At 50.4% G+C, this 21,264-nt stretch overlaps 1 protein-coding gene across 4 annotated transcripts in view; it reads right to left on the bottom strand.

Annotated features, from left to right (window-relative positions):
- Positions 1-12,164: 12,164 nt before the first annotated feature.
- Positions 12,165-21,264, bottom strand: part of EPHB2 (EPH receptor B2) — a 134,113-nt gene continuing 125,013 nt past the window's right edge. For all 4 annotated transcript variants that reach the window (XM_066563799.1, XM_066563797.1, XM_066563798.1 and 1 more), the window contains exons 14-16: positions 17,503-17,696; positions 16,528-16,683; positions 12,165-13,439 (exon numbers count right to left, since the gene is read on the bottom strand). In XM_066563799.1, the coding sequence (XP_066419896.1) occupies positions 13,331-13,439; positions 16,528-16,683; positions 17,503-17,696 (459 nt within the window). In that variant the 3' untranslated portion in view covers positions 12,165-13,330. The remainder of the gene's footprint in view (positions 13,440-16,527; positions 16,684-17,502; positions 17,697-21,264) is intronic.

Below are 21,264 nucleotides of genomic sequence, written 5' to 3'. Positions count from 1 at the left end.
AGCTGCAGGCTGACCCTCAGGGTGGACTTGGTTATGAGAGGTAAAAGTGACCCCAGCAGTGGCTTCGTACTGGCTGGAGCTGAAGTCTCCAAATCAAGGCTCTCCTGGCACAGAAATCTGGGTGCTTGAACTGCAGTTTTGGGGCTCGTGACTCAGCCCTTGGGGCCTGAGCTCACATGTGGGTGTCAAGCAGGGATTGCCGACACCTAGAGCTGGATCCCCTTCAAATTCACTCTTTAGGTCTCTGTAACTTCTGGAAACTGCAGCCCTACGCTCCCAGGATAGATTCTGATTACACAGCAGTTTCCTCTCAGTGTTTTTCCACCCATTCCCACTGAGTTCTGCCTGACTTGCATCAGTGTGATGGGAGGGAATTCTCAACTACTCAGCACTCACTGCTGTGCCTTCCTGGGGTGTAGCAGAGAAGCTTGGGGGGGACTTGGAGCTGCTGTTGGCACTTTTCAAAGCAGATCAGTTACTGGGGGAATGCATGGTAGGGGCCAGAACAGCACTGTGCTGTCACCTTCCCTTCCTGGAACAGGAAAGAAAAAACTTACAGCCTGGGAAGTTTAAGATTTTACACCAGACCCATCCAGCTGAGATTCCTTTTTTAATGGTTTGCTCTGAGAGCAAGGAAGCAGTCTGGAAACAGCCCAGGCAAGAGCAGTTTCACATTTGGACAGCAGCAAATCCCCTCCCCAGTGTCAGAGAACCACAGAATCATGGAATCTTCAGAGCTGGGATGGACCCACAAGGATCACAGAGCCCAGCTTCTGATCCTGCACAGGACAACCCAGTGATCCCACCCTGTGCCCAAGAGCTTTGTCCAAACACTCCTTGATCTCTGTGCCAGATATTTTGCCTGTAGCTACATGAAAGATCCATTGCTCTGTTTTTATTACCAGCTTTGAGTACAAATGTTCCTCTGGGCTCAGGAGCCTCCCTGAACTGTTTGCAGGTTCTTTCCCCACTCAGTGCAGATACAGGAAGGTGTGCAGGGCCTTGCAGCCCTGGACATCACAAAGGCACCTGGGAGAGGGAGTGACCAGGTGCTCAGGTAGGGCTGGGAGGAGAAATGGGGAGCTGGGAGGGCTCCTGGTCACCAAGAGAGCCAGAAAAAACTGCCTGCCCCAGGCCAACCTGGCACCACCATTGCTGGATATGTGGCTTCCTTGGGAAGCATTTCAGGTGTGCCCAGAGCAGTCCCTGGGAGCTGATCCTGACCCCATCATCTGTTCAGTAGGTTTCCAACAGAGATCAGGTCTTACCCCAGATGAAGACAGCACTGTTCCCTCATAAACTGGAGTGGCCAGTAGGGTGGGAGGTGAGCTTTAATTCAATTTAAGGCAATGAATGCCCTTAGTGCCTTCCTAGGCCCTCCTCTGTGCTTGTTCTGCTTGCAGGCCCAGGGTCAGTGTCAGGGGGGGCAAACACCAGCTGCACCCACTTCCTACAGCTCAGAACCACCTGGCCCCTCTCAGGGGTCCTTTGTCCCCAGCTCCTGCCCCTTGTACCCCTTGCTGCTCACCGAGGGCTCTTGGGAAGAGCTGTCCCTGCAGGAAATAAGGCTCCCTCCCTCCCCAGGCACCTTTAGGGCCTTTCCAGGACCCCATGAAAAAGGAAGAACCCATGCCCTGCCCAGCTGCACGCAGCTGTGTGATGCCAGGACTGGGGCTGGTGCACAGCCAGAGAAAAGCCTTGCTGGGCTCACTGGTTTCACTCCAAGGCTTTCCATCCTTCTCTCCTGCTGCCGTTTTGGGGCTGTGTGGGCTGGTCCTGAGCAGAGATCAGAGCTGGCACATTCAGGCCCTGACCCAAGATCCAGGAGGAGCCCCCAGCTCCAGCTGTGCAGAAATATTTGCCTCAATTGCAAAATCAAACCCAAGCTTCTCCTGACAAATCCATGCAGAAATTCCTTTTTCCTTTGGAAAAGAAGTAGGAGGGTGACAGAACCAGACACACGGATCTGTGACTATAAACTAAATTATTGATGTTCTCTTCTTGTGAGTCAAACTCTTTATTGCAGCTGAATGTTGGATTATGACAGCCAATGGTCTGTGCAGACTGTTCACTGCATTATTTATATCAATCATCTGAGCTACACCTTGTTCTCTTGATGGGGGCTCTTTCAGGGTTGAAAGATCACGGCAGAGATGTTTGCGGACAGTAATTAAAATAAAAATTCAATAATGAATAAAACAATAAGTAAAATATAAAAATAATAAATATAAAATATATAAAATCATTAATAAAATAAAATTAATTTCCATAGGACTTGATCCTTTCAAGGATCCTAATTTATAATAAATCCTTATATATGTGATTTTCCTTTTTTTTTTTTTTGTTGTTTTGTTTTGGGGGTTTTTTGGGTTTTTTTGTTTGTTTGTTTGGTTTTTTTTACACACAGAATTGTCAAGGGATCAAGATTCCCATGAAAACAGCTGTGATTTACTCCCAATATGGAGTTCAAGCTGGGGATTGGTTGCTTAGACACTGAAATGCCTTGAATTTCCTTCTCCTCTTTACAATTGCTTGTCAATCCATTGGGCACTGATACCTCCATGAATAATGAAGAAAAGGAAGATCATCACTGAAGTTCTAAGCTAAAATACTCAAACATGTACACATATAAATTTGCAGCATATTTTAACTAAATAACAAGTTAGTGACAAAGAGAGTGGGTAATTTATTGCTACACTTGAGGGTTAATTATTCAGATTAAATGGTTTAAGTGGGGTAACAATGGTATCTGTTTATCTTGCAGTCATTTACCAGGCGCTAGACAAGTTCTGGGCATGTTTTCTTCCTTTTAAGTAATCAATATCTTTCTTGTTTCTTTACCTTCATATTTACACCCAAGCAGGATTATTGGGAAGGGGGAAAGTTGGATAAAGCACCTAGAAAGGAAAGCCACAAGCAAATGCTTCAAACTTTACAATTCACATTTATTTTGAAAAAATGTTTTGTTAAAAATACTCCTACAAAGGCATTGGAGCAGCAGGTTTCTGTTTCCTTTATAAATACATCTGATTTATTTATTTATTTATTTCTTCTCAGTAACATCGAAAGACATCTGACAAAGCCAGGGAAGCCCTGGGCTGAATGGAAGACACATCCCTGTGTAACAAGGACCTGCACATGATCTCCCCATTCACAATTAAAAAAAAATACAAATACTGTCATGAAAAGTGTTCTGTTGTCCTCAGGGTCACGGCCAACACACAGAGAGAGCAGGAAGCCAGGGCTGGGGACACGCAGCTGATGGATCCTGGCACTGGTGGCAGGGGAGGACAGGACACAGTGCTGACACCCCTGTCTTTGGGTGGCTGCAGGACTCACCATTTCCCCCTCCCACTCTGCAATTCCTTCCAGAGCCCTGACCACGAGGCCAGAGCCTGGCAAAGGCTCCTCTCCCTGCAAACCTTCCCTGTGCCATCAGCAGCTCCCCCACAAACCTTCCAGGGAGGGACATTTTCCAGCAGATGCTGCCACATCATGTTCTGTGGGAGGACCCCATGAGCAGGTCACAGGAGCCAATGCCCTGATGGACAAGAGAATTCCCTGCCACATCTGCCCCAGCACCTCACTGTCACCCCTCCCTTCCCTCTGGGACCTGCTTGGGATTTGGTATCTGAGCCAGGAAAAATATTCCCTGCAAGGAGTCCTCTGGAACGGGAGCATGGACAGCTACCTTGGCTCTTCAGTTCCTCAGAAGCCCATGGGTAGATGTTGGCACAGGAAGGAAGTTTGGATACCTGTGCCCAGCTCATCCCCAGAGGAGATCTCTGAGCTCCCAAACTCTTGTTTCCTGCTCCCCAATGCTCTCAGACCGCGGCTTGGGAAAGTGAGAAGGGTCATGCCTTTATTTGGGATGTGCTTGGAAGCACCAGGCTCATTTATCCATCAAGAACTGTGACTCCTCAGCTCTGGCTTCAGGGGCTGGAACACCCCAAGGCTCCCCAAACTTAAACCAAGGCCTCAAAGCACTCCCTGGGTAGGCTGAGCTCCCATCAATCCAAAGAGCATGGCAGGGAGTGACACAAGGTCAGCAAAGCCCTTCCAAAGCAAGCCAGGAAGTACAAACTGTGTTCTAACACTGATGGATGTGCTCCTTCTCCCGTGGCAGGGCTGGAGCCTTTCCCCTGAATGTCCCAGGGAACACTGCCCAGGGATCCTGACACAGCAGACCTGCTCTCATACAACTTTCTGCTGCTTTATCCAGGAAGATCTGTGATGTGAGGTGGATGTTGCCAGAAAGAAAGGGAGGCAAAGGGGGGATTTTTAATGGGGACAGATGTAGCTAAGCAGAGGTTCCCTGCAGAGATGTGCTGGGCCAGCTCCAAGGAGGAGAATCCCTGGCCTTGGCCAAACCTGAACAAGCCATGGAGCCCTTCCATACTGGGGAGGGGACAGAGGGAGAGAAGCAGCAGAGAGAGAGAGAGCTGAAGGTGGAGGACAAGCAATGACAAAGAAAAGGGTGCAAGAGTCACAGGCTAAACAGTGAAGGGAGAATTCACTGGAGGAGGGCACCCAACAGAAATCTCCAGTGCAGGGGCTGCGGATCCACAAAAGAAGCAGCAGATGCAAACCCCCATCTCTGATCCTTGATTTCTCCCCCTCCATCTCCAGCAGGATGGCAGGGGATGTGCTGTGATGTGGGCTCTTGGAGGATCATTCTGAAAAGGGGAGAAGCAAAGCCAGGACCCAGGCAGGAGAACCTGGGTGATCCAGGATGACACCCACAGGGATTGCTCTCCTTGGCAGGGCATCCACAGCAGCTCCTGCTTAGTGTCTCCAACTCTCTCACCCTCCAAGGGGGCTTTCCTTCCTCCCCTGCTCAATCCAGGCTTTTTCCTGCTCAGATCCCACTGTTGGATGGGACAGGAATGACCACACGTGCCTGTCCCTCTGCCCATGGCCAATCCTGGGCAGGGGGAGCTGGGCTGTTTCATTTGCCGCCACTGTTGAACAGCTTGAAAGAAAACTCTGGAGCTTGAGGGATGGATGGTCAGTGCTCCTACAGACCTGAGGGACCCAGCCACACCTGACAGCCTCACCCTGAGCAAGTCCTCACTTCAGAACCCTGGAGGATTTTGGGAACTCCTGCAATCTGAACTTTATTTCTCTGTACTTCAGAGAATGGCCAACATGAAACCCCCAGCCCTGAACCTTGGCCGCCTCACATGACAGCTGGACTGTCCTTCACTAAAAGCTGGGATTTTCCTATGATCCCAATGCTCCTGGGATCCTAGACACAGAAGCTGGGACTTTTAGAGGAAAAAAGAACCATCAGGGAGCTCATAAACCCATCCCTTCCTCCTGGAGACCAGAGCCCAGGTGGGGCCAAGCAAGAAGCACTGATGCACCAACCTGTCCCTTCCCTGGTCCCCTACAGCTCACAAGGGTCTGCAAGGGCCAGGAATGCAGTCAGGGACCCTCCAGCCTGGCCCTTCTCCCACATTCCTGGGCTGCTCTGCAGAGGGACAGAAATCCCTGCCCGTGCCAGAGACCTTTTCACTCATGGCAGACCAAGCAATGAAGGGTTTTAATGTCTGCATCTAAGTTGTCCCCAGGATATAAAGAACAAATTCATCTTCAGAGTTGGGCCAGCACTCAAAACCAAACCTTGCACTTAATCCCTGCCTGGATCTTGTCCTGAAGCACTCAACACTCAGTGTCTGCTCTGGGGCCACTCTGGGATTTCCCTGCACTCCTCCAGCCAGCCCTGAGTTCCTCCATTGCACCAAGAGCTTTTTGCCCAGTTTAGAAGCTTGTCCCAGTCTCCTTTCCTGCATTTTAACCCTTGAGGAAGCTCTGACACGTCCATTTGGACTCATGGTCAGATTCCCACCCAACCAGCAGGTCACAAGGCTGAGCCAGCCAAGGCAGAGGGACAAATCTCAGTGTCAGAAACCTCTCTAGAGCAGAGGAAGGGAAGGACAGGCATCTCTCATACCCAGCACTCCTAAGGTTCTCCGGGTCATGAAAGAAGTTTTGAGGTAAGAATACTTCCACAGAGAGCTTCCACATCCAACACATGATGGATCACTCAGTCAATCTCTCTTTTTTTGTGCTTTTCCTGTTGTTTGAGGCACTGATGTCCCACTGCACCCCTGAGCCCCTTGGGATACACAAGAAATTGGGAGGAGGAAGCAAGTGGTTTCCTCTGACATGGGAAGCTCTCTGGCTCCACACAGAAATCCTTCCCCAGAAACAGTGAAAATGGAAAATCAATGATGCTTGATGGAATGTTTGGGCTTTTAAGAGATGTAGAATGTGTCAGTCCCAAGAATACGATCAAATAAAAGAATTTCTGCAAGAATCCTGTTATACACCCTGTGCCCCCAGGCATCCGTGACCCAGAGAAACTGGAAGAGGTATTTTTGTGTCAAGATTAGTCTTTTAACAGTTTGTTCAGTCACCTTTTGAATCCCAGAATGCTTTGGGTTGGAAAGGACCTCAAAGCTCATCCAGTCCCACCCCCTGCCATGGCAGGGACACCTTCCACTATCCCAGGGTGTTCCAAGCCCTGCCCAGCCTGGCCTTGGGCACTGCCAGGGATCCAGGGGCAGCCACAGCTGCTCTGGGCACCCTGTGCTGGGGTCTCCCCTCTCTCACAGGGAAGAATTTCTTCCTAAAATCCAATCTAAACTTATCCTCCTTTAGCTTAAAGTCATCTCTCCTTTTCCTATCAATCCATCCAGTGCTGGTTATCCATGTTCCAGCCATGAGTTCCACCCTCCAACCACTGTGCCAAGGAATATTCTGCTTCCCCTGCCTTTGAGCTGTTACTGTCAGAAACAGTGACTGCTGCTTTCTCACCTTTCTCATATCTTTCCTGATTTAAGGGCATGACATTTTTATCATTGGGGTTTACCTCTGCCAGAACCAAGAATCAAAGTCTATTTATCTTTTATACCTCCCACAGACTTCTGGCTGTTACAGAAGCCCTGATCTGGCTGCACCTATCTGTATATTTAGTTCTTCATTTCTGTGTATCCCTTTTGAGTGGAGGAGAACAAAAGCATCTCCAGCATTTGCAGAGCCAGCACATCAAAAACTCACTGGCTCGTGACCTTGTGTGAAGGCTCCTGAATGCCAATATTTGATGGCAATCAGAGATTTCACATTTATTCTCCACCAGCAAAGGCCAAGCCAGGCTGTGGGTTTGGCACGCCATCTGTCCCAGACTGGTGACTTTATCAACCTCCATCTCCCAACCCAGCCCACTCAGCCTGGAATCAGTGAGCTGGAAGTGCAGACCAAAGGCAATTTGGGGAAAAGGGGGATCTGACTGCCAGCTTCATCCTCAGGTAGAGTAATAACACACTTCCCCCAGTCCTCCTGGAATCCTGGGATGGTTTGGATTGGAAGGGACCTTAAAGATCATCTTGTTCCAACTCCCTGCCATGGGCACAACTCCTCCTTGAACCCCTCCCATTAGTTTTTCATAACACAGCTGTTTGGCTCTTAAAGACAACATTTATTCCTTCCCTCCCAGACTTAGTTGGAATAACCAAAGGATATGGCACAACATCTGTGCAAGAGCTGCAGACCAACCCCAGAGGTAGAAGTTGAAGCTACAGTTGAGGCAAGTGAAGAATTCCTGAAGTTTACTGGAACAAAAGAGCTGGAATGGATCAACCAAGTGTTTGTTGTTCTTTTTTTCATGAAGGCAAAATGGAGTTCCTGATAAAAAATGAGGCACGCAAGGCTGAGTGTGGTTTGTTTGCAGGGCTGGCAATGGGGCCACTGGGATGTCCCAAGGAATCAGACACAGTGGCACTGCTGCTGCACTCCTGCAGAGCTCACAGAGGAATTTCTTGCAGAATTTTAAAAGGAGAAAAAAAAGGGAGAGATACTGCTGAATAGGTTTTAAGACAGCAGGAATGCAGATTCAGGAAAAGATTTGTGGGGAGAGAGGACTTCTTGCTTCCAGTCCCAAATTTCTGCAAATAACATTTGTCAGTGGAGTTGGCAGGAGTTTACACAGGGACAGCAAGGAGGTAAATTCCAGGAAATATTTGGAGAGTGCAGGGAGTTTTCTAGGAGAGCACTGGAAGATTGGAACACATATGGAAGCAAATACAGGCCAAGGTTGTGTCCTGGGAAGGGCAAAGAATTACAAGAAGCAAAGACATCCTGAACAAGTTTAAATAAAAAAAGCCAAAACGTGACTGTAGATTAAAAAAGTTGAATCCTGTATGTGAAGAACTTGCAAATATGTCACATTTTTGAGGATGGAAAAAGACCTACATTAAATCAGCCTCGAGTTAGACATGCAGGAAAGAAGATGATTTACATTAAAACAATAAACTCCACTAAACCAAACCAGACAGCAGTGACACTTCCAGGACTCTGTTGTACATCCAAGGCAGTCCCAGATTTATTGCATCATCAGAGGATACAACTGTTAACGATGCAGCAGAGTTCAAGCCCTGACTCCAGGGTTTATATAAATCAGCCTGGCAAATATAACAAGAAGTTTCCTCAGCTGCTCAAACCCTCCAAGAGGTTCTCTCTCCAGGCCACTGCTAATCCACAGCCTGGGTGAGGATTCCTGGGAAAGAACCTTTCCTTCAACCCAAATTCCAAGAACAGTTCAGGGAGTGTGGGAAAAGCCCTGTAGTCCAGCCAGCAGCTGATGCTGATGAAGGTCCCTCAGCTCAGCTCAGCTCAGGCCAGGAGGGAGCTGCTCTGGGTAGTGCTCATTAGCCAGTGCAGAGAGCAGGATCCTGCTTTGGGGAAGGGGCTCACAGGAGCCAGCAGTCCCTGTGGGCTGATCTTGCAAGGCAGAGCACACAAGGATGAAGCTCTGCTGTGTCCCCAGCCCCTGCCCTGCACGTGGCTCTCCCCCACCATGAGCTGACCCTGCTGTCCAACTGCAGTGGAGCCACGGGATGGATCCCAGTCCCCCCTGGGATTAGAGCACTAAAGGAAGCCTGCAGCAGTGGGGAACCCTGGGACAGCCACGTTTATCTGGGGCACATGGAAGCCCCCAATCCCCAAGGGTTGCTGCCTTTGGGAGCTGCTGCTTGGCAGTGAGGATGTTATGGAGAGGAGAAGCTCCTCAGCTGCTGCAAAGCACAAATCCCCACTAATTCATGAAAGGCAGTTCTGAGGGTTTGCTGGGGAGGAGAGCAGATCCTTTAGGGATCCTTTAGGGAGGGGATGTGCAGCTCACAGTGCCCTGTTTTGTGTCCCCACAGCCACTAGGACAAGTGACTCCTCATGGCACTGCTGTGTCTTACAGGGCTGTTTTTCCTCTCTCCTTCACAGCCCTGGGCTGTAACTCCAGCAAATGGGCTGGTGGCAACAGCTGGAAATGACCCACAAAACATATTTTAACTTTTTACTGTCCACATATGCTTTGCTTCCTCTGCTCTGCCCTGTGATGCTCTGCAAGATTTGAACTTATCACTGTCCAACCCACTGAGAACTTCCAAGCTGCTCAGCATTCCCACTGAATGCCATCCACAGGCTGATCCTCAGCAGGAAATGGGAAGGGGAGAAGGGAAGGGCTGGGAGGTAGCTTGAAAGGTACAGGGGAAATGTGAAAATTGCAACAAGCTGCCTGAAAATCTCCATGTGATGATTTTTGTTACGTACCCACACATGCACACATGCACATGCACAACAGCATTTCACAGTGTCAATGTTAGCAAGTGCCTTTTCCCCTTTTCCCCTTGGAACACGCCGAGTTTTCCATCAGACCCCATTTGGTAGCAGCACATTGGAGACCCATGAAATAAATATGTCATTGTCACTCCAGTGCTCTGCCCTCACTCTGCAGCATGTGCCAGAGGCGTTTACAACCAAAGCACTTGACAGGAACTCGGTTCCTCGTGCTCCCAGGAGAGCTGAAGGATGCAGAAAACTGCAGTGTTTTCTGGACCATGCCTGTTATAGCCCAGCTCTCCATTAGTCCTACACAGCCAAACACAGATGTCACAGCTGTGTCTGGTACAGACAGATGGGAAGGTGTTACTTTTAGTACCACCACCACCACCGTGTGATTTTTGGTCAGAAGACACAAGGGTGTGCTTTCTCTGTCCTGCAGATGGCTGCCACAGCTCTGGGGCTGTGGCACTGGGACCTGTCCTTCACAGTGGGCTGGGTCTGGCAGGTAGATGTGTCTGAAGCAGCCAGTGAGGAGATTCAGTGCATTGAGACAAAATGTCTCCAAATGAAGAAGACCTGAAGTGCCCTTCCAAGGCCTGGGTGGCTCTGCAGGGATGCTGCCTGGGCATTGCTCCTCCTTAGTGTCTGCAGGAATGGAGGGGGTGGCAGAGAACAGTCAGGAATTGTCTGGGGAGGACAAGTGAGGGGCATCATGTGCTCCTTCCACATGGCTGCCCCACAGGAATCTGCTGGTGAGTTTTGTAGGCAGAGCTGTCCTGGCAGAGCTCTGGGGCACGAGGTCACTCCTGGCTGTGGCTGGACATTGGCACAGCACCATCCTGCCCCCACCCTGCACTGCCATCAGAGAGCTTCACTTGCCTTTGGGGCACTGACAACTGCTCCTTGTCAAAGCACAGCAGCCACAGTGTGGGACAGACACCAGGGGAGGCTCCCACACCACACTGGGACTGGGCACGCCTGGGAGCTCCTGGTTTCCCTGTGTGCCCTCTGCAAACACTTCCTGTGGTTTAGTCAACTCCAGTGATTTTTTATGTCCTTTCAAAGCTGAGCCCATCGCCTGACCTGGAGCAAGTGCTTTTTGGATGCAAAGGCATTCCAAGTATCCCTTTGGATACACAGGCTAAACCAGGCTGCATTTGGGCAGAGCTGCCCATCCAGGTACCACCTGCACAGCCCATGCCTACAGCCCACTGCCCCTCTCTCCACACCACTCTGTGCCACCTGCCAGCCATGCAGGGAGATGCTGGGGCTGTCCCAGGGGATGCCCTGTGGGCACTGAGCTCAGGACAGGACCCTGGCACCCAGCACACACCTCCTGCCAGGTTCCCATCACTACAGGCAAGCCCAGAGCTACAAACCCAGGGCTGGGCTGGATGCAAATATAAACACAACACTGCACTAGAGATTTTGGATTAACAGGGGCTGGAGGGACAATTGAAAAGCCCCTGGGCTGGAGCACCTAACCCTGGGACAGGGCAAGAGCTCAGGAGAGAAGTCTCACTTGCAGGGACTGCTCTGATGCCACTCACAAGGGCTTTGTTGGATCTGGTCTGGCAGCAGAAAATGCTAGAAGTATTTAATAAAGGGCCTCGTATTTTACAAGCAGTCTGGGGAGATGATGTCTGGCCACAGAGGTCTAGACAGCTTGGGATTTTCATCCACAGCAGACACACTTCCTCTTGGATTCAGCTCCTGGAAAATACAGCCAGGCAGCTCCCAGTGAACGTGCCTTCAACACTCCTTGCTGCCAAAACAAGAGGAGGAGCCCAGGAACGACATGGCAATGGCAGACAAGGGCTTGTAAACACCAGTCCTGAGGCCATGCCCAGGACATGGGTGGGAAAATGCCACTTGTGGAATGCTTCAAAGGATGCAAGGTGGTGCTGGGCACAGAGAACAACCCCATTCTCATCTGCACCTCCCTGCGCTCAGCTGGTGGCATTCACACATCCCAAAGACCTGGTCAGTAACTAAAGAATTTTTTTTCAGTTATTTACAAACTCATTGATTGATTCAGCTTCACCCACAGCATTTTGCCTCTGGAGAGCTGGGATTGGAGTTTTTGCTGTCCCAGGCTCTCTTTGATGTGAGGGGCTGAGCCTGAAGCTGCATCACCCAACGAAGGGACAGGGTCCCCAAGGCACAGAGCCCACCTGCACAGCCTGGCACCTGCAGGGACCCATCCCCACCTGGACATAACACAATCCCCTCTCCAAAATGCTGTGCCATGAGCTCCTCTGAGAGGGCTGGGCTCGCCCTGCCTTTCCCATGCACCAATCCAACACCTTCCTCAGCAGCCAGACACTTCCAAAGGGCTCTGAAGCCACCTGTGGAGTCATCATTCCCTCACAAAACCCCTCCACCCTCCCACATTTCCCTCCCAACCCCCTTGTGATGCTGCTCACCCCCGAGTTGAGCTGGTGGCCATTTCACTTTGGCAAACACCTGGAACCCCAACAGCCACAAACATCTGTCATGCCATGACCAAATGGAAAGAACAAATAAGCAAACGGGAGGAAATGTGCATATAAAAAACCTTTTTCTCCTGGCATATGGTCAATAAGCTGCAATTTTTCCTTCCAGAGGGAAGGGATTTGAGTTCTTGGATGATATGATGCTTGGAGATGTCATTTCTTTTTCATTAAAAAAAACCAAACCCCCAACCAACCATAAATTTCCAACCCCAAACTCACAAACTGATGTTAACAAAACAATGTAAAAGGACAAATCTCCCAACAATGACAACCGAAAAATAAAGGTACACGTCAGCATTTGTAATCAAAAACTACTACATACTGTACTTGGGAAGTCTTCTGGGAAAAGATCATTGGCATCTAGAAAGGATATCACTAAAGTCTTGAGCAATGATATGTATGAGACACGATGCCATTGGAGGGTGGATGGACGGACCCTTAGGAAACTGTCACTCACAAAACTGTTCCATGACAAGAGAAAATAAGAGATGTAAAAAGGATTGGTTTTCCCCATCCCCACCCCCCCAGGCGTTACAGATTCCTTCTCATTTGTCGGAAACAGCCTCCTCTAGTCTTAGTTTATTTGTTGTGGTTTTGTTTTTTTTTTTTTTTTTAAAAAAAAAGTCTTCAGCTTTTGAAAGAGTCCATCAGTTTCTGAGATGCACTTGGTTTCACAGCACCAAAGAGCTTCAGCTCTCCCCCTCTGATCTGCTCACAGGGGCTCTGGGGAAGGGCCTGGCTCACAGCATTCCCAGAGCCCAGGGGAGGAAGAGATGTGCTTCTCGTGGCCTTTCCTTGCATTCCTCTTCCTGGAGAAGTCCCACTGCTCCAGAGGTGCCTGGGTCCAGCTGCAGCAGCCTTGTGCAAGAGGAAACACGAAGCTGCTCTTTTCTCTTCCTTTGGAGACTCCCATTGGTCTTGGAGCCCTTTTCAAGAATGCAATTGCTTTATTATTATTTAAAAATATTTTGTAGTTTGTTTGTTTTTTCAAAATAGTTGTCTTTTTTTTTTGTTCCCTTTTTCCATTGCTTAAATTCTAGAAGCTCTTGGCAACTTCTCATTGTTGAGGATGGGGTGTTCCCTCCTGCTGCCGTGATCCGCAGAGCAGCTGCCTGTCTCTGGTCCATGCAGAACACTCAGGAACTGGAGCTTGGACATACAGGGGCAAAGGGGGGCAGGGCCTTGAGGAGGAGGAGGAGGAGGACAGGCAGCTATCAAACCTCCACAGACTGGATTTGGTTCATCTGTGCTCTCATCACCTGGATACTGTTCAGAATTTTCTTCTGGTGTCCTGCTAAAGTGACCCCGACTCGCAGAATGTCCCTTTGGGAGGAAAGGAAACAAAAACAAATATCAGGAGGTATTTTCTCAAAGCAGAACAAGATCATAGATGGTATTTAAAATTATCTTTAAGGTCCCTTTCAACCCAAACAATTCTGGAATTCTGTGATTCTATGATTCCCTGATTCTGTGAGTCCATGAGAATGGTATTTAGAGAGCTGAAGTATCCACAGATTTCTTTCATGAATGCAACAAACAGATGCCAACCTTGTGAAATCTCTACTCTTTCACTTTTTTCCTGCTTATTGTCCAATCTTTGCACTTTCTACCTACCTGCAGCACCCTCAGAGTCCTGAACCTCAACAGAGAGTGTGAAACAAAATGCCACAGGCTCTGCTCTCTGCTTGTGAGTCAATTTGTCTTAAAATTTTTACCCATGTACTGTTTTGGATTTTCTTTCATTTTGTGACACACTAACCCGTTTTTCCTACCCCTGGAGACACAGGACAGGGATGTGCTGCCCCTCTTCAGTGTAGATCTGACCCCCATATGCAGATGATGCTGTTCTTGATGCTTTTCCTTCGAGCTGATAAGACCATGAAGTGATCAATTTTTGCACTTATCCCTTTGTTAAATCATGGTGATCTCATTTTTGGACAGCTTCTATTTTTTATAGATTTAGACATCTGAGAGAGATCAAAGTCATGCCGAGAGCATGAGTGTGGCACTAAATTGGTCCTGTCTGTGTCTCCAGCTGAGTTTGCTCTCATCTCCCCCTTGGCAAATAAACCTCAGACATGAAATCTTCAGATCTTCCTCTTCCCATCAGGGGATGGGAGGCCACGTGACCCAAACCTGACTTGGAGGAATTTCAGGTGCCTTTTGTCCTTGAGTGTTAGGAACAGACGTTTAAGGGGAAGAGTGGCAAAATCTTTGCCATGTTTGGAGTGGAGGTTATTGGGCAAAGAAGGGTAAAGGAGAGCTCCAAAGGGTGGAAAAAATTCTTCACTCATGTCTGTAAACCAGAATAAGACTGTAGCTCTGCACAACCCTGTGATTCCAAGCCTTCTGCCCTGGACATTAAATATTTGATTGGATATTGGGAGGGAATTCTTTGCTCAGAGGATGAGCAAAGAATTCCCTCCCAATGGTGAGGATGGTGAGGATGGTGAGGCCCTGGCTCAGGCTGCCCAGAGAAGCTGTGACTGGCCCTTCCCTGGGAGTGTCCAAGGCCAGGCTGGGTGGGGTTTGGAGCAAGCTGGGATACTGGAAAGTGTCTTAAAGCCCACGGTTTTAAGAGGAGCTTTAAGGTCCCTTCCAACTCAAATGGTTCTGTGACTCTTGAAGATAATTGGATGTCCCAGGTGTCCCAGCCTGCAGACAAGCCAGTGAGAACCCTTTCCAGCAGGTCAGTGTTGAGACCATGTGGATTTGGGGAACTGAGTCAGTTTTCAGGAAACATTGACACTTTGCTGGCTCTCCAAATTTGGATGAACCAGCAGCTCCACTGACATTCCTATCAGCTTCTGCAAAGGCCTGTGAACATCAGAGAGTGGTGTCAAGTCCTGTTACACCACAATTTTCCAAGGAAAAAGGACTTGGACTGTCCTTTCCATTGTACATTCAGCCAAGCAGGTGAGGAATGTGGAATGGAAGTCTGCCAAAACTAGTGGGACATGAGCTGAGGATGCCCTTGGAATTGTGGTGAAGGCTCTTGGAGAGGACTTGAGGGACATTTTAAGGGATTAGGAGAATTGGCATTTAAGGGACACTGAGGATGTCTGTGAAAGAACAGCCAGCATTAGCTGGATTGTCTGCATCCTGCCTGCTGTCAGATATTGCAAAGAGCGGAACTCAGGCAGGGGTGGGTTGTGGTCTGATACCTCTCTTTGATCAAAGTTCTTCCCTACCCTTCAGATTTTGTGGACTCTCTCTCTTTCTGTTGTATAAACCCAGCCAATACTGTGACAAAATCATCCCCAGGGCCTTGGGATTGCACCACAGATGTCCCCAAACAGTCAGAACTGCCATGGGAACTTCCCAGCAGCAAACAAGAACAAAAAGCCAGAGAAAGTCACAGTGGCTGTTTGAGTGAATGGATTCTGACTCACTGGTAAATTTAAGCATCTGGATTTAAGCACAAATCCAAAAACCTCCCTGGCCACCAGGCTCAGAGACATTGCAGCCCTTACAGATGGCTCTAATGCTTGGCCCTTTCTGAGGGCTTCTGGAGATACCTGCAGCCAGCCACAAATCTTTCAGCAGAGGCATCAAAGTCCCAGCTGGCCCCAAGGGATTTCAAAACCCTCCAGAAGTGGGATTTCAGCTGCCTGATTTCTCTGAAGAACTTGCTACGGATCAGGTGCTGATTGTCACTTGTCAATTGTCACTGCAGGGTAATTTTTGTAGATGCAGGACATTTTTAGTGGATGCAGCACAAATTGAAACCACCCCCCACAAGGGGATCTTATCAAGGTGTGTGAGGAGATGTGGCAGAGGCTGGAGCCAGGCTCTGCTCCACGTGGCAGAGCAACAGGATGAGAGGCAATGGGAAGAAATGAATGCCCAGAAAGATCCACCAGAACATGAGGAAGAACTTCTTTACTGTAGGTGTGGAACAGACTTCCCAGAGAGGGTGTGAAATCTCTTTCCACAGAAGTAATCCTGAGTGAGGAGCTCTAGAAGCTGAGCAGGAAGGTTGGACTGGATGACCTCCAGTGGTCTCTTTCAACTGTAACCACGCTGTGATTCTGCCTTTCTAAGGCAAAACTTTGCACCATGCTTGTCTCCATCAATACATCAGCCATCCAAGAGGAGTGCAGAGTTCAGAAGTGCTCTGGAGAGTTGTCTGATGCCAGTCTGAAATCTCAGCTTGTCCCATGAAGGGGTTTGGACACCCTTGGCAGGGGTGTTCATTTTCACAGAGTGGTAGTGGGGAGAGGAATTCTGCAGGTGCAGAGTGACAGACACATGGTCTGGAGACTGAATAGATTAGAAGTGGCTCCACAAAGCAACAATTCTATAAAAGTAAAACTACATCATATGAAAATGAAATCGAATTCAATACCAATTGTTGCAAAACTGCTGGGACTTTTCCTTGTGCTTTGGGACTCAAAGCCTGGGCACTTACTCTACAGTCATCTGAGATACTACATCAAAGGTGGTGAAACCAGCACTGGCAAAGCTCTCCTTGTACTGGCTCATCTTGATGGCATCCAGCCATTCATCCACAGTGTTGAAGCTGGTGTAATCCGGGATTGTGCGGTCAAGGAGGGGGAGGTTCATCCTGAAACACAGAAATGGGCAGTGACAGACCAAGAGCTGCAAGCACAACTGTTCCTGACCCTCCAGCAGCTGAGGCACAGCATCAGCATCACTCACAGTGCAGACACTGCCCTGTAGTGTGGAATTCCACCCAGAAATCACTGTTCTGCCAGGGAAGGATTGTGCAGAGCATCAGGGAAGCCCTTCTGGATCAGTTCCTGCAGGAGAGTCAGGAGCCATCAGAGATGATGGGATGCAGCTTTAAATCCTGGCTGCTCACAGGGAGAAAGCTCATTCTTGTATAGGGGCAGTGCTTCCCACAAACTGGTGCAACCCACCCAGCCCAGGGAAACTCCACATTGCCTCAGGGGCTTTATCTGCTCCCAGTGCAGTGGGACTGGAATACCAGAACAATCCCACCACCCCAGCATCCCCATGTACATGAAACCAAGGTGCTCCTCTATGTGCAGAATGCACTGTCCAAGAGCTGCCTGTGCCCACCAGAGCAGCCCAAGGAGAGAGACCTTGACATCCGTATCCCTGTTTGGTGGATACCCCAAGCCTGGAAGTGTCCAAGGCCAGCTTGGATGGGGCTTGCAGCAACCTGGGATAGTGGAAGCTGAGCCTGCCCATGGCAGGGGTTGAATGAGGTGGGCTTTAAGGTCTCTTCCACCCCAAATTGTGATTCTATGATCTTTTAAGGCTCTCCCTATAAAGGATCAAACACAGGCCAAGCTCTAGAGAAGCTCCTGAGAGGTGCAGGGATGGTGCCACCAGGACCCAGAGGACACCAGACCTGTTCAGAGGAGCCAAAGGACAAGAGGAGGACAGAGACACATACCCAGAGGAGAGAGGTGCCATGGCTTTCAGGCTGTTCGGATTTCGGATCATTTTATCCAAGGTGTTGACAATTTGCCCAAATTTGGGCCTATGGTTCCGATCCTTCTGCCAGCAGTCAAGCATCAGCTGGTGAAGGGCATTTGGGCAGTCCATGGGTGGTGGCAGCCGATAGTCCTGCTCAATGGCATTTATCACCTGCAGGAAGAGAAAGAGGCATCAGTATAGCTGTGATAAAACCTATTTAATTCATAATGTGCCTTTTCTTGGATCCTGAGGGTGACTGACATGACTGATCCTGCAGCCTGTACTCACTGCTGCCTTCCCATCTCGTGCCCACCTCACACTGGAACTTCCAGCCCTCAGCAGGTCAGGCGAGGTGTGAGGTGCCCTGGGAGGTGCCACCAGCTTTGGTCAGTACTCCAGCCTGGGTGGCTGATTGTCAGGAGTAGTGTCCTGATCTGGGGAAAGGAGCACCCCTGTTGCCCTGACAGGATGTGTGATCCCACAGCTGCAGGCAGGGGAGTCAGAGATGGCATCATGCTTTCCTTGGACAAAGCACAACAGCTTGCTGGGAAAACATCTCCATCCAAAGAAGGGGGGTGAGTTACAGACAGGGAGCCTGTTCCTGTGTTTTCCATCCCCCAGTGGTGTTTTGTGCTCCTGACACAAACCAGCTCATCCAGGTGACAGGGTTGTGCCTTGGCGTGGGTGGCTCAGTCAGCAGAAACAGATGGATCTTTCTGCAGGCCTGTGCAAGTGCAAAACAGCATGGGGAGGACTCAGACCCCAGTCAGCAGAGCCAGGCCCAGGAGAACTCGGTTGCAGTGTGCACAGAAGAGCTGCAGCACACCTTGACAAAGCTACATTGCACCTCCAGGCTCATCCAAAAAGGCTTTGGTCAATCCTTACTGCTCCACACAATCCGGGAAAATGTCTGGTCTTGCAATGTCCACAAGGGCTGGAGCAAGGACTGGGGGATCTTCTAGAATGGAACAAGGGCTGGAGAATCTTCTTCAAGGGGAACTCCACCTCCCTGCCACTTTGCACTTGCAGCCCTCAATCGTCTCCCGGGTGACAAACAAGGATGAAGCTGCTCCACTTCTTCCAGGAACATCTGTTCCTCTGACAGGGGCCTGTATAGGCAGGATTCTCCTGCCTCCTTGGCCACACACAGCACAGGCACTGAAGGATGAGCAGAAGGAGCCTTGAACACCAGAGATGGGCTCGTGCATGGCAACAAAACCCAGAAGAAGTAAGGAGAAAAACCAGAACTCAGGATACTGCAGAAATCAGGAGCAGATCTCGAAATGACAAAGTCTCCATGGGAATGATGGACAAGGGAAGGAAGAGTGCCAGAACCTCCCTCAGGAATCCTGAGGAAGAACCTCCATGTCTCTGGCTATTCTCACCATGGGATCAAGGCTGCCATGGCTTTGTCCAGCCATGTCTTGCACAATTCCAAAGAGAGATCTTCCTGGTGGGATTCCCTAGGGCTGTGCTCCCATCCTGGTGAAGTCTAGACATACTCGTGGCGGTGGACATATTGTTGAGTAGGGACACTACACAGAGAAAATTAAGGATACTGGGAATGGGAATGGGAGAGAAGCAGGGAAGAGCTGGTGGCTGATCCATGCCAAACAATCCAGTGTGTGAGATGGGCATCTGGCAGGGCTTGAGATGGTCTGTGGCTCCAGGCAGAGAATGGACTGGGAGGTGCTGCAGGCACTGTTGTGTATGGCCAAGGTGCTGGACAGGCTGACCTGAGACACGGAGCTGGCACTGCTGCTGCCAAAATTTGCCAGATGGAAGAGACCTCCCCCAGTTCTGCTGCCCTGGCTGGGGCCTGTGAAGGTCTGACCAAAGGTAACTCCTCTACAAATCCCTGACAGGAGGGTGGAGCTGGGGAGTGCTGGTCTCTTCTCCCAGGTAACAAGTGGCAGGACTAGAGTAAATGGCCTCAAGTTGTACCAGGGAAAGTTTGGATTCAACAGGAGGGAAAGGGCTATCAAGCACTGAAACAGGCTGTGCAGGGAAATCACAGGGAGTCACCATCCCTGGAAGGCTTCAAAAGGTGTGTGGATGTGGCACTTGGGGGGACCTGTTTAGGGTGAATGTGGCAGTGCTACATTGATTGTTGGACCCAATGATCTCAGAGCCTTTTCCAGCCTCAAGGATTTCATGGCTACTGATGTGCTTTGTGCAGCTCAGGGAACCTCCCAAGGGGTGCTGAGCCCCAGCCCAGCTCCCTGGGTTCAGGTCTGCCCCAACCAGTGGCAGGGGAGGCACAGGGTGGGCACCAGCACCACACAAACACCAAGCACTCCTCTCTGCTCCCAGCGAGTCCTGCTGCCATCAGCCTCATCCCAGAGGCAGCCCCAGCTCTCTCCAAGTCAGCCACATCCAGAGGCAGCCCCAGCTCTCTCCATGTCCTTCCCAGCCGCCGCCCCAGGCGCTCACACCCGAGGGTCAGGAGGGTAATCTGCCCTCAATATCCGCCACGCTCCTCCACAGCAGGACCAGCTGTGCTTAAGTGGTGACAGCTTCTGGGGCACCGTGTCCTGCGGCACGGAAAGGGAGCAGGGGCTGGGGACAGCGACGCGCAGCGGGAGGTGCCAGGGACAGGCACAGCTCTGCCATCCCCGGGGCAGTGAGCAGTGCCAGGGACAGGCACAGCTCTGCCATCCCCGGGGCAGTGAGCAGTGCCAGGGACAGGCACAGCTCTGCCATCCCCAGGGCAGTGGGAGGTGCCAGGGACAGGCACAGCTCTGCCATCCCCGGGGCAGTGAGCAGTGCCAGGGACAGGCACAGCTCTGCCATCCCTGGGGCAGCAGGAGGTGCCAGGGACAGGCACAGCTCTGCCATCATTGGCACAGTGGGAGGTGCCAGGGACAGGCACAGCTCTGCCATCCCCAGGGCAGTGGGAGGTGCCAGGGACAGGCACAGCTCTGCCATCCCCAGGGCAGTGAGCAGTGCCAGGGACAGGCACAGCTCTGCCATCCCCAGGGCAGTGAGCAGTGCCAGGGACAGGCACAGCTCTGCCATCCCTGGGGCAGCAGGAGGTGCCAGGGACAGGCACAGCTCTGCCATCCCTGGGGCAGTGCAGCTGCATCCCAGCAGCAGTGCAGCTGTGGCAGGAGAAACCTCCGAGGGAAGAGCTCCCAGAGAAGGACAAGGGACAGAGAAGGTACAGAACATCTGGTGCAGGACATGCTTGAAACTCAGGTGACAGCAATGGCTTAGCAGGAAGGGAATTGTCCTTGCTGAGAAAGGCAGACCCCTAAGTCCCATCCCTCTGCCTCCAAGAACTGATGGAAACATTTTCCTGGTGTAGCAGAGGCTGTGAACAGCCAAAAGTTCTAAAGCATCATCCCCCTGCTCCAGGCTTAGGAATTCCTATTAATAAATTTCCCACCAGGCATTAGGGAGGAAATATCCCCACTCTGGAGAAACCTGATGTGGCACAGATGGAGATCTATTGAGATGGAAAGGTCTGATCTGCCATAGGGACAGGAGGAGGGACAGGAGGGGCAGGGAGCTTGGCTCTCGCTCTCTCCCTGTAAGACAAGGCCTTAGGAGCCCACAGTATGCTGGAGATGAAGTGCATGTCTGAAGGCTTCCAAGGGACTCCCCAGAGCTGCTCTGAGACTCACTGGAAGCCAGGCAGATACTGCAAGAGCCAGGACAAGCTTTCTGCATCCCCTAGGTCCACCCAGGACCTTGGTGTTACATCCTGAGTATTCATGATGTGAGGAAGGGCAGCTGT

Source organism: Molothrus aeneus, chromosome 21 (assembly GCF_037042795.1).
Source record: "Molothrus aeneus isolate 106 chromosome 21, BPBGC_Maene_1.0, whole genome shotgun sequence".
Lineage (NCBI taxonomy): Eukaryota > Metazoa > Chordata > Aves > Passeriformes > Icteridae > Molothrus > Molothrus aeneus.
This window is presented reverse-complemented; position numbering and strand designations above follow the sequence as displayed.